This window comes from Centrocercus urophasianus, unplaced genomic scaffold (assembly GCF_019232065.1).
Source record: "Centrocercus urophasianus isolate 14NV4802_14NV808 unplaced genomic scaffold, USGS_Curo_1.0 seq_14, whole genome shotgun sequence".
Classification (NCBI taxonomy): Eukaryota; Metazoa; Chordata; class Aves; order Galliformes; family Phasianidae; genus Centrocercus; species Centrocercus urophasianus.
The window spans coordinates 27755924-27769101 of record NW_024884586.1 but is presented as its reverse complement, the minus strand read 5'-3'; the positions used below and the strand labels follow the sequence as shown (position 1 = coordinate 27769101).

Below are 13178 nucleotides of genomic sequence, written 5' to 3'. Positions count from 1 at the left end.
CTGTTGTAGTTTCCATGGAGATAAACAGGAGACATTAATTTTGTACTGACCTGTGTGTGCAATGTGCACTAAGTTCCAATACCAAGAGTTGGTCTTAATGATGTTTGTGGGTCCCTTCCAACTCACGATATCCAACTCGATATCTATGATTCTTTGAGAAAATGGGCTTGACTCATGATTTTCTTCTCGTCATACATTTGAGGTCACAAATAAGCAAAAACAATAGAAGACTCACACTTCTTAAGTGAAAAAATCATTAAACCCTTTGTCACAATTCTGTTGATTTGTAACCTTTCACCACTCAACACAACCACAGAGAGCAGAGTAAAGCCCCTGAGATAATTAACAATTTGGGGGCAACAGCATCACAGCTGGATTAACATTTGAGTTTCATATGTCAAAACATTTAGGTTTTTCTAAACTTGACGTCATGGAAGCTTGTGAGATATCACATAGCTTTAGCACTAGATGCAACTTTTTCAGACATTCAAGCTTGTAGATATATGAGTAACTATCATTACCACACAAGACTGCACCTTACAAGATAAACATACTATTTGCCTGATTTTAAAATGACTCCCTTCATCCCACTAAGTTCTTAATATTCATTAGACAGGTTACTACCAATTGCTTTTGTTGAAGTATGTCAGACTGGTAAGACCATTACACTCTATTAGATCTCATGAGATGCTAAGCAGATCCTTTCACAAGCAGTATTTCTAACTCCTGCTTACACCAATGGGATTAGAAGGCAATCTATATATCTCAAGACTGATTTGTCAAAGCTCGTACCACCTACAAAAATTCAAATTCATAACACAAGAGAAAAATTAATGCATCAGTGCATTACAGTGCTGCAGTTTAACTGAATACATGCTGTGCATTAACAGCATTGCCAGCTTCTAATTAAAAAGCAATCATGAAGAAAAACAATATTATTGTATTAACATTAATATGTAGCAGCTAGAGACAAAGGAACTACTTTTCTGTATTAGCCTTAACAGTCTTCTGCACACCTGCCTTTCTTTCCAGAATACTGAAATAGTTGACTTCTCAATCTTTATGAAACCTAGCTCAAAAGAATGCAACACAATCTCAGTATAGACATGCTAAAAATCCCTGGCAGTACTTTTTCCCATCACTAAACTACTGACACAATAGTTACTTAGTGTGTTATAAAAACAACAGGATTTTTACCATCATTATTAAAAATGACTTCTCTAACACTACCAGACTTAATTTCAAATCTCAGAAACAGTCTTACGATGCACTTACCTGCAATTGGAATATTCTGTGAGATTGACAGCTGTACATCTCCAGTCCCAGGTGGCATATCAATTACCAAATAGTCCAGTTGACCCCAGTCAACCTAGAAGAAAACGATAAAATATATGTTGGAGTTTTGAAGGGTTTTTATTTAAGGCACTCTGAAGGACACAAGGACTGAAATAAAACATGCTATGTAGAACAGGTAAACCCAAGGACACCACAAAGAATGATACAGAGACAGTGTCATTTGTTGTGAAACAAATACTGCTTAGGAACTATTTCCATCAATTTTTGACTAATTTTGCTTACTACTTATCAATTCTTTGAAATTATGTACAATCTCCTCAGCAATCCTTTTTTGTTTGTTTCTGCGAAGTTATTCATGCATGGAGAACTGGTGCATGGTACTGAATGTGCTGCTATTTACTAGAAAAATAGCTGTTTATTAAAAAAATGATTTGTTCAATCGAAGTCACCAGGTATAATACACAGATCTACAAAGTACATAAGACATCACAGAATAAATCAAAACTAATGAGGCATCGAATGAAAGTGATGAAAGGTCCTAGGCTCAAATTCCGGAATTGCTGTGATTATTTATGTTCTTGACCAGTACAGACTTCCTGGTGAGCTAAATAACTCTCCTTGAAATACTGGGTACTTTAATGCTCATTCTCTGTAAGCTCCAACGCAGGGGAGCTGTTGAACAATGAAGCCCCTCCTAACCCAGGAAAGGAAATAGTACTACTCCATTTTATGTAAAGCCAAGCTATGCTTTGCCTAAACATTTCCCAATGGCTAACTAAACCTCAAGAGACCCACCATTTGACTCTGACACAGTGTAGGTTAATACTCTTCCTAGCCAGCAATAGTGATATGAGGTCTTTTGTCTCTGCAGTACAGAAGCTTTAGAAATCATAGCCACATTAAAAACAATGAAGATGCATAAATGTCTCCCCTCACTCTTCTTGTCCACACAGACAATGTGATCAGATGCTGTATATGATTCAAACTACAGATGCAGTTTATGACCTCCACTAAATAAGAAAATGCCAAACAAAAATAGAATTTCATCTTTTTTATTTTGCACATTTCCTTAGCGTCAACTGAACTGCAAAAGCAATTGCCATTTTTGCCTGTTGCCAGTTATTGTTCTGGAGTGTCAGACTTTCTCAAGGGAATGTTCACTGAGTCTTTGTACAGATGAAGATGCTGGAGAAGCACAAATGACACTAAATCCAGCCCACGAATACAATGTAGCAGTCCAGCAAGAAACAGAATGGTTCATGGCTGACTGATAAAGACAGAAGATTTCAAAGCACTTCCTGGAAAAGGTGGACGGGTAAGGTGAGTTACCAAATCTTACTTTCGGCATCTAAATTAGGACTCTGAATTGATATCAGGCCCTCCCCCCTTTCCTTGTTTCCTTTACAAACACTGCAGGAACATTAAATAGTGCCGAAGACCATTTCTAGCTAAACAGCTACTTTTTAAACCACAGCTAACACTGCATATTCTGATCTATATTATAATACTATAAATATTTTGTCAGTGAAAATGACCTGTGCTGAGCAGATTTCTTAAATAATTAACATTCATAATCATATCAAGATTATAATTCCAAGGAAAAATCTCACTTATGTGCAGAAGTGTACACCCTAAACATAAGCATGAGATACAGAAGCCAGATTATTTTAAATATGCATCATTTTTACTTATTTTTATCTCGTTTTTTAATTAGCAATATTAATTACGTAGCAGTGCTTGAAGATGTCTCCTTTTCCAGATAAAATTACCTCTGCTCACATGAAGGCATGAACTTTAAATTTCTGTTTCTTAATCAAAAATTAACTATTACAAAGGTGACAAATTGAAAGGTTATTGATACAGATGCTATAAAACAGCAGTAGCTTACAGCAAGAGAAAAGTCAAAGTCCTTTAAGATCTTCAGCTAAACACATCTGCCATAAAAAGGTGCATATTTAAATATACAGGAATAGAGCCTTCACAATAATCACAGCTATTTTGAACAATAAAGTAGTGAGTGTTTAGTTCATACAAAGGATTACATCAAAATGACTTTTTTCCCTTGTGTCTTTATAATGCATGATCCTGGCATCCTTTGTTAAGCCCAAATTTACCAGTCCACTCATCATGTTCTCCTTCCTTAAATCCTTCTGTGGAAACTTCAAATAAACTCATTTTTTGCCTTCTGCCTTGCAGCAAGATGCAGTCCTGAAATACATGCAACTGTCCATCCCAACTATTATTCTGACTCTCTTACCTAGTCTGCCAAAACCACCTATGGTTGTAGAAAAGCTTAGATACTGAGCAGTTTCTAGTTCTTTACTACATAAGCTCAGCTTCAAGCATCACCTCAAAGAATATTGCAAAATAGTTAAAAAAAAAACAAACAAAACATCAACAACAAAACAAAAAAAGACAACCTTTACCACCTTTACCAGGGATGAATGAATAAGCTGTTTTCAAAATTCACTTTGTAGAGAGGGAGAAAGAGTACAGAAATTTGAATGTATCAGATATCTGCCTCAACCTTACTTAGTAAGTGACCCCGTAACAAGAATTTCCTGGATTGTATCATAAGTAATGATTTTTGTTCAAGTTATAAACCTCTGTGAACAGATGTTAACAATGGAATTTTAAGCACATGGTGAAACTCATGGTAAATCTCATTGCTAGGCAACAGAAAAAATACTCTTAACACAGAGGGCAATTACATTATAATGCTTTAGTAGTTTATGGCTCTGAAATCACCTTATTTCTTTATTTTCTTCAAATAAATGGATTGAAAAAATTATAGCAGAACACAATTTGATGAAGATAATTCCTATAAATCTGACAAGAAAAAAAAGGAGAAAGTACACCAATATAGCAGCAGTGTAAAGGACATTTTGCTGCTTTACACAGTAGCAGCAAGACAGGCTCCTGTCATGCTAGATCAAAACCAAAACAAGAAATATATCTAGAAATGCACATGTTTAATTATGTACCAGAATCATCCTCTAATCAACTTAGAATTGCATCAGTACAACTGCTGGAAGTTGGATACCAAACTGGACTGAAAACTGCTCTTTATTAAAAATATATATATATTTTTAAATTGTTAAAAAGATCTAAGCTAGTGTTTTTGCCTGGGAGTGAACAATATCCTGTAGCCAGTATGGATCTATTCAGACGCAGGCTGGAGAATTCTGCACCTCACCACATTTCACTCTGCAGACTTCCACTTAGTGCAGAATAGGAAAGTGATGAACATTGGAGTTCGGTTTCTTCTCCAACACTCCCACAGGAGTAATGCAATACGACAGGCTTTTATTAAACACGTTACTGAATATAATTTGGAAGGTGTAACTATTCATTATAGAAATGCACACACTATTAAAAGAGGAAAAAAATACAAGTCTTTTACTAAATATTGATAAACCAGAAAAAAAAAGAGAGACATTTAATTAACTTAAAATTGCAACATATAGGAGTGGCATTCTGAAGTCTCTTACTGACATTATTTCAACATTATTAAAATGGTATGTATAATCAAGCTGTGATGTAAAACAAATTCGAATGCAAATCCTGCTTATATGCAAGAATTTATCAACCCAGGATCACCAGTCCTCATGTTCTATGGTTCTAAGTGTGCCTGCATGCAAACGTCCTTGCATACAAGTAAGTGAGCTCAGCTTAACAGCACTTTACACTAAAGGAGTTTCTTTTGCAAGCATTAAGCAGACAGCAGTTACAAAAGCCTGCCTTGTAGCATCTGTAACCTGTCAGCACCTCCACCGATGTCTAAGAGTGCTAAAACCTTCAACGTTCTAATATATACAGTGTGCAAAACATTTCAAACCATAGAAAAATAATTTTGCTTTCCTTAAGTACATCATTCATCTTTTTTAAAAAAAGCTTTAACTTGACATTTATTGTTAAGCAACATAATTAAGTGCCATGTGCTTCTGTGTTTTTTCCCTTGCTCAGAAACACCATGAATGCTTCCATGTAAATTACTTGAATCAATCACTGTTTATGTGACAATTCATAATCAAAGCACCAGATACGCATTTTGAGCAAGGGTTCCAAATAGCAAGACAAACCTCAGAGTAAAGAAAAAATATGGCATTCTGTTGAGGAATTAAGCCCGAGAATCCTGTGTGCATTAGGCAAAAATGACAGAATATTAGCATAGAAGAAGGATTGCTGCTTGTGGTTTTGAAGTAATCCTGGTGTTTGGTAAATAACAGAAGATATTATTTATTTGTTCTTACTAAGAGGAATACATGCAGAGTTTCAATCAAGCAGCACTGCAGGTGCAGACTTGGCAGCAGTCAGCCAAGCTCTGAACACCAGGATCAGAAAAGTTAAAAGCTACATTGCAGACAGCCTAAGGTCTATTCCTGCCTACCTCCCTACCTCCTAACCACTGTGTTGGGTATATATACATGATTTAGTGCAGGCAAACAGCTGAACAGAACAACGCTCAGAAAATTTGTTGTAAACTCAGAATGAATATGTACAGAAGTTTTCATATATCTGTTAATACATGAAACAAACATTAAAAATTAATTCCCTGAAAATTTACTTAAGTAGTCTGTCAAAGACATACAAACAGTGGGGATTAAAATGCAGCTTCATGTTACATGAAAACAGATTATTCATAGTATGATAAAATTTACAATACTGTAATTAAAAAGTACCTATACTCACGAATATTTGATAAACTAAAGAACAGGAGATGCTCAGTCCTACAGAAACATTCTCTCCACTACTGAAATAATTACTTGCACCATAGCAGCTTCTTACACTATAGCAGGAGATTCCACAGTGCATAATGCAACTTGACACTTTCTGAATGAAGAACACTGCTACTCTGACTTGTCCTATGAAGCTTAACCAATCTTGAAGACTTGCAATTTAACACTACGAAAAACCAATGCACTGCAGTAATTCAAATTCCCTCTAAGGTATTTTTAAGCAGTCACTTTTCTTTTTCTTTTGCCAAAGTTTGGAGAGAAATTGGGGTGAAGTCCAAGAACAGTTTTCTCCCATGATTTCTGTAAGGAGTAGGAAATTCTCCTATTCTTCTCGAATATAAACATGAAGTGCCTAGAAATCAGAGCTGTGTTCAAGTCAACCACTGAAATGGGAACTGGCCTCCTACTGAAGGCAGATGAAGAATATGATGCAGTAAGCCTGAAGTTTCTGTCACCCTCACCAATACAACCTACAGGTTAACCCACCTAAATTATCACATCCCAGAAGACACAATAACAATGAGTTTGAGGATAGGGACACCAGGCTCATACCCAACCACAGGAAGACCAACCAAGGCTGCAGCCTCAGAGGCACTGAGATGTAGAGCAGTTTGACATGTCCTCAAGAACCTGTGGCTGGTCACTGGAGATAACTGAAAAGGAGTAGCTGCGTGCATATCCACAACAATTACTGGAGATAGCACCAGCAATATTGTTTATAAAAATTTCCCACTACATTTGAGTTACTACTATGGAAGAGCCTTTGTGAGATGAAACTCTTATTTCACAGTGATTCAAAACATTTGCTCTCTAAAAGAAGACAGTTTGAGAAACAAACTGTGTTATGCAGTCAGTCTTGAGATTGATCATTCTGCTGCTGCTCTCTATCCTTGACCCACAAACAGCCTGTAATACATAACACAGAACACTTTTCTTCAGAAATATACCTTCTTCCTGTTCAGTGAAATAAAATTGTCTGCAGCTCAGCTTCTCAATAATGATGTTCAGAAAATAATTGTGGAGACAATTTTCCCTTCTTATGCCTTTCAGCAATAAAGTTAAGCAAAAAAAAAAAAAAAAATTAACATAAACCTAAACAAATTGGAAGAAAGTGAGTTAGTATCACATCATCCAATTACACTAATAACCAGGTTGGTGCAATTGCTTTACAGATATCACCTAAACAATTAAGCCTCTTAGAGCTCTGCCTAAGAACAGAGGGACATCAGCATTATTTAACCATCAGTCCTAAAGTTAACAAACCACTTCTGAGGCAGTGTTATTAGGAATCTATTTCAGCTCATAAGATTTACATATGCTGTCTGCATAATAGATACCAAACGGGAAAAATTTATTAAACCAACCCTCCACATATAATTTAGCCAGTATTTCTCTAAAGATGTTAAAAGCTGACGTATAATTCAAGATTGAAAGCCTAAGCTATACAACAGAAACCTGTTTGCCTAACAGCCTTTAAAAGTCATTTCACTTCTTCAAACTTCAGTTTATACTCTGATTTTAAAAAGTAACTCTTCATTTATTAATAGGTTAATACATGCACAATTCTGCGACTCACTGAGAAGCTGATTTCACATTAGTACCTAAACTGAAAAATATTAAATTTAAAAAGTCAAAAAACCCTGTTAAGCGTATAATGCTTTTTTGTACAGAAATCAGGATTTCAGGACACAAGTCTTAAAGACCTTCAAGAAAAAACATAACAGAAGAAAAATAACATCATATATGTTGTTCAGATCACTTAAGATGCTGCTGAAGAAAGCTCTCCAATATTACCATAAAGAGAGTAATATAAGAATTGGAAAAGAATCAATTAGATGTAGATCACTGAACTGAGGCCAGAGATAGTCTCAATATAGAGCTAGATTTTCTGTCTGGTGAGATGTTATCTAACCTCAGAATAAGCAGCCTTGAGTTGAAACATTAATTTTCAGCAATAAAATGTTACATGCGTATGTTTTAGAATAACCTGCTTTCCCACAAACATTGACAAAACTCTACTGTCCAAACTTTTATGTACTTAAAATTCACAAGCATATGCTCCCTAGTCACTTAATTCTGAATAGTCTACCCTTGCTAATGAAAACAGCATTGGACTCTACTCAGCTTACTCTGGAGTACAATAATCAATGCATCCATCAAGAAACAAGAAATAACAGCAAGGTCACATAATAAGTATACGGAACCTTTCACTTCCACAGGAAGACTCGAGGGGATGAGAGAGTGAAGAGAGTATAAGCAAGAACACAGGCAAGAGCAAGCAAAATCCCTGACTCACTGGGATTCTTAACCATAGACTGTGGGCTGACACAAGTTTTCTGTTTAATGAACATCCTTTAGGTTAGAAATGAGCAAAGCTAACTACATACAGATTGTAATTACAAAGAGTAGAATACAAAACGTGTATTAAAAGAGCAGACAAGATATAACAAGCATAAATGATTCTAAAAATTGTGTATATAATTGCAAAATGTAAATAACTTCAATTTAAAGATGCACTTACTGTTAGGGTAGTCAAAGCATTACCATGGATTAGATGAAAAATCTATGAAAGTTTCATACATAAGACTGCCAAAATAACTGCCATGCTTGCAGATCCATGCTTTTACATCCACCCATGCCCTCAGTTCTAGTTCTGCAACAATAAATCAGAAGTAATCTGATTATTGGTAATCTAAATTATTTTTATTAATTTATATTAATTATTTGTAATCTGTTATTTGTAATCTAAAGCTAATTAAAATAATTTGCTGAAAATGCTGATACCATGAGTCATTAAGTGATTACTGGCAGGTTCTGTATTTTCATCTCCATTCTAGATTTTTATTCAACTCCAATTCTTACTTCTTAATTAATATACAGGAAAAAAATACTTAAAATGAGCACTGATTTAACTACATGGAAAAAGAGACATATTCCAAAGGCATAATTCTGCTTTAAACTATTTTTCTTTTAAAAGACATTGCTGATTGAGCATAAAAAAAAAAAAAAAAAAAAAAAAAAAAAAAGCCAGAAAAATGGTAAAGTTTTTCAGGTTGGGAGAAAAAACAAACAAACAAACATTAATCTTTGGTATCTTTAGTACAATTATTTTACATTTGTGTCAGTCATTTAGTAAGTGAGAAATAATCACTTTCTGCAAAGAATATAGGTACAAAACCTGCACACAGACTTGGATACCCACATTTATTTTCTGGGAGCAAAGGAGATACAGAACGATGTCATAGGTGAAGAATCAGTCTCTCAAAATTTCAATGGTCAGAATGGAAGCCAACTCAATTGAAAAAAAAAAACTTATTAACTCAAAAAAAATCTGTTAAATTCACACATTATTTACAAAGTAAATTTGAGTGATGCTAAGCAATCTATTAATGGTGTGAGAGCAGGACAGTACTCTTGTGAACAAAATATGAAAAATGTCAAAAATGGAAAAAAGTAAAAAAAAAAAACAAAAACAAAACAAAAAACCACAAAACAATCAGTATTAGTGAGAGCTCCACCTACACATTCAGAAGTAACCCAAAGCTCTCTTGAAGATCTTGACTGCTTAACAAGTGAATGCAGCTACAGCTGAAGAAGGTACAGAAGTGGGCAGACCAACTCCTTCCTCACTTACACATATCTCCTTATCTTCTTATATTTTTGTGTTTGTGTTATTAGTGTTAGGTGTCAGAAAGCTATTTACTTGACTCGGCACAGCAAAGTCCAAAGTGACAAACTAGCTTGAGAGTAATCAAACTACAATTTGCCAATTGCCACTTCAAACATATTAGTGTCCTTTGGCAAAGCGTTACTTACTAGTAGAAAATATTATTATCCTAAGAGTACAAACTGAGCTGCAATTTCAACTCTAGCACTCATAAGGAATGTTTAGAAAAGGTACGTTGAATTTTGATTTTGTTTCCTTGTTCATAGTTAGGAAAACTCTCTGTACTGCAGTATTTCTCTACCTTTTTCATCATAGCCAATATTTACCAGTGTCCCTCAGCCAAATGTCTTACATCCATAATTACTTCAGTTTACTTTTGAAGTACAGTTTTAATGACACAAGGACAACATATCTGACTTAATAATTAGGAAGGCAGCACCCTAAACCAACACATAACACCTCATAAGCAATTCTTCTGATTCACAGCAACTCAAACTGTGAATTATGAGAGTTGGGTGCCTGTAACCCAGAGTAACTTGGATGTCTGAGTCAAAACCACACACATTTTCATCATAAAATAGACAGATAGTGAAAAGTCTTTTGCAAATACCAAAATCTCTGTTGTGCACCAGGTGTCAACCAGACACCCTTTTGGGATCCAATAATTATATACAGCCTTGTGAGAGAGGAGCCCTACAGTCTTACAAGACCCATCAGGCAAACATGTTCAAAATGAAACTGTCACTGTTAACACTGAATCCAACACAAAGCTGAATACTCACAGCCATTTAAAAACAAACTAAAGCCAGAATACTGGTTCTGCTGGTGTAATTGTGGGTTTTTATATCATAATTAGATATATGAGACAATTCATACAAAAGATGGAAGGTATGAAATTTATTTTCTCAAGCAGGTGCCATTTATCTCAGACACCAGACAAGGAAAATAAGAGTCACAGGAGCAACCATGACCCTATACATAAATTCAGTTGTCTAATCTGGGCTACACATAAGTGCTGAAATCCATGACACACAGAAAGCGAGACATCTCATAGGCTTTTCCTAAGACAATATTGCTAATTTCCAGCCTGTGACCCTCCCACCTTTGACCGTAACACCACTAATTTCCATTTATTCCACATCAAGCTTCAAACTTCAGAACTCTATGATACCATACGTGTTTTGCTAATGCAACAGCAAAGAGTCTGAAGGTATCTCCAGGATGGGAAAATAATCTGTCAGCAACGCTGGGAATGACAAAGGAGGCATTCATACCGTCCCGGATGGATCCAGTTCAGGCTTTTCTTTGACTTTCCAACACCATTCCTGAAGGCCAGGCACCCACCTTTCAGGCACTGCCACACAGTGTGCAAGTACAGCAATGAAGATAACCACACACTTTTTTGCATTTAACTTACAAGAGCTACCAAGACTCCCTTATCACTTCAGAAGAACAGAAAGAGTGGAAAAGCAGCATATAAGGCACCTGTAACACTTGATATTTTGTGAAGTCTCATGCAAATAATAAAAGCTTCATTTAGGAAAGAAAATAAATAGTGCCTTGTCTTTTCTCAGTTTCTCTGCCACCGATATTTCTGTTTAGCACTTCTGAACATAATTAAATGGCCACCTCTTAAAGGACAAAGCACAATGACATTTTTTTAGGCACAAAGTTCTGAACTTTGCTGAAGAGAAATAATGCAATCCTTTAAACCTCAAAATAGTTTTCTTTAAAGCTCCAGGAATAAAATATAAATATACGTAAACCAGTATCTGTTCTAGCCCTAAAGCAGCCATTTTGGAAAACTAGGAGTTCCCCTCCATTTCTTCCTGCCTAGTCAAATCCAGAAGAACAGCTGCATGTTTTGCATTTGTTTTATTTTATACAAAGGAGGGCAGACATGCATACCTGTGCAATTTGTGCTGGAGACGAGACTACTGGAAGCAGAGCAAGGAAAACATTCTCACAGCCTGTTCCCACAGCAGTAGCTGCACAGTCATAACCATGACAGCTGAGGAACCAGGCCAAGAAATGTTTGCAGTAAATACATTTTCACTTACTTGTTAAGCTTTTTTTTTCCCTTTCTTTTTTACTTTTTTTTTTTAAATCCTTAAAAGCAGTTAAAATACACTTACTGCAAATGCTTCCAGTTCTGCACTAAGTTGCTGGCTAATGTTTTTGTTTTCTTCTGGCTTTCCTTTCATTTCTTTTTACAATTGCTGATTTCTTTTAGTGACTGTAATCCTTTCTCATATCAGCTGCTAACACAAGCCAAGTAAACCAACAGGCATCTATATAGATCTTATTTACTTCATTAGGGGACGAAAGGCAACAAAACAGGTTTTGTAGCTTCAGTTGGAAACAAAAGAATCAAGTCTACATTCATTCAGTCATACCTTTCCTAAAATATTCAGGAATGCATCACAAAGGCGTGACAAAAGGAACGCTGCAACTTCACAAGGCAATTGGGGGGCCTGGGATAGACAGGAGGAGTTTTCAATCTCCTAGATATTGCCTGAATTTAATGCTTAGCTTCTCATCTCCAGAAAGTACAATCATTTCCCTTGCAATATGTACATACTGGCTCGAACTGGTTTAGGCAGTTCTCTGTGAACAGACAAGGACTTGCAAAGTGATCATTAGTATTTTTGCAAATCAGCATTGACTACACAAATAATTCCTGTAACAGGCTTTTCTAAACATCAACACTACGAACTAAAGCTTAGTTTCAAACCCACTGGCTTGAGAAGAAATTTGCTTATTTTTCCTTTAGGCTGTACAAAAAAAAAAAAAAAAAGTAACAAAAATCAGGATAGACATTTTGTTAATAAACAAACTCTTTATAAGGTGTAAGAGAATCATCTTATCTTGCCCTTGAAAATGATTCCTTAAATTTAATGATATAATAAGGCATGTCTCTTAACTTTCCTTCCTTTTAAATGAAAGCTCATGGAAGATTTAAATCTTTCTTTAAAGAAAAACTTCACAAGCATTGAGTTGCTTTCTGTGATCTGCTGGTTGGGCACACAAGCCCATGAAGCACAGTCTTAGGAGCTTATCACAGCATATCTTGCTGCAAAATGTGGCCAGCATTATTACTGAGTTTTGCCCCCTTTCTCAATGGTAAATATTAACCTTTCTAAGTAAAACAAAAAGTATCAAGGATACTCTGTACAATGATTAAGTGTCTGGATCTTTTAATTTTTGTACTTTGGATCATAAAAAAAATAAACAGAAAAGCATCCTGACTCCCTCAAGGTGCAACTGCTTTCATGTTCTAAAGAACCCTGATATCTCAGCTTTCCCCCCTCCCCCCGAAAAGACTTTAACCTGGACTAAAAACATTTTATACTGAACTCAGGCTAAGATAACTCAATAGAAAAATAAAGCTCAAAACATAATTTTAAGATTGTTGAAATGCTGACAACATTTTTTTTTTTCCCCAATGTAGTGACACCTGGTGAGACTACCATATT

General features: G+C 35.6%; 1 protein-coding gene across 1 annotated transcript in view; it reads right to left on the bottom strand.

Moving 5' to 3' along the window:
* The window catches only part of NUBPL (nucleotide binding protein like), an 80923-nt gene that overhangs the window by 31598 nt on the left and 36147 nt on the right, over positions 1-13178 (bottom strand). Inside the window, exon 7 of the mRNA XM_042814048.1 lies at positions 1276-1369. Coding sequence (XP_042669982.1) covers positions 1276-1369 — 94 coding nt within the window. The remainder of the gene's footprint in view (positions 1-1275; positions 1370-13178) is intronic.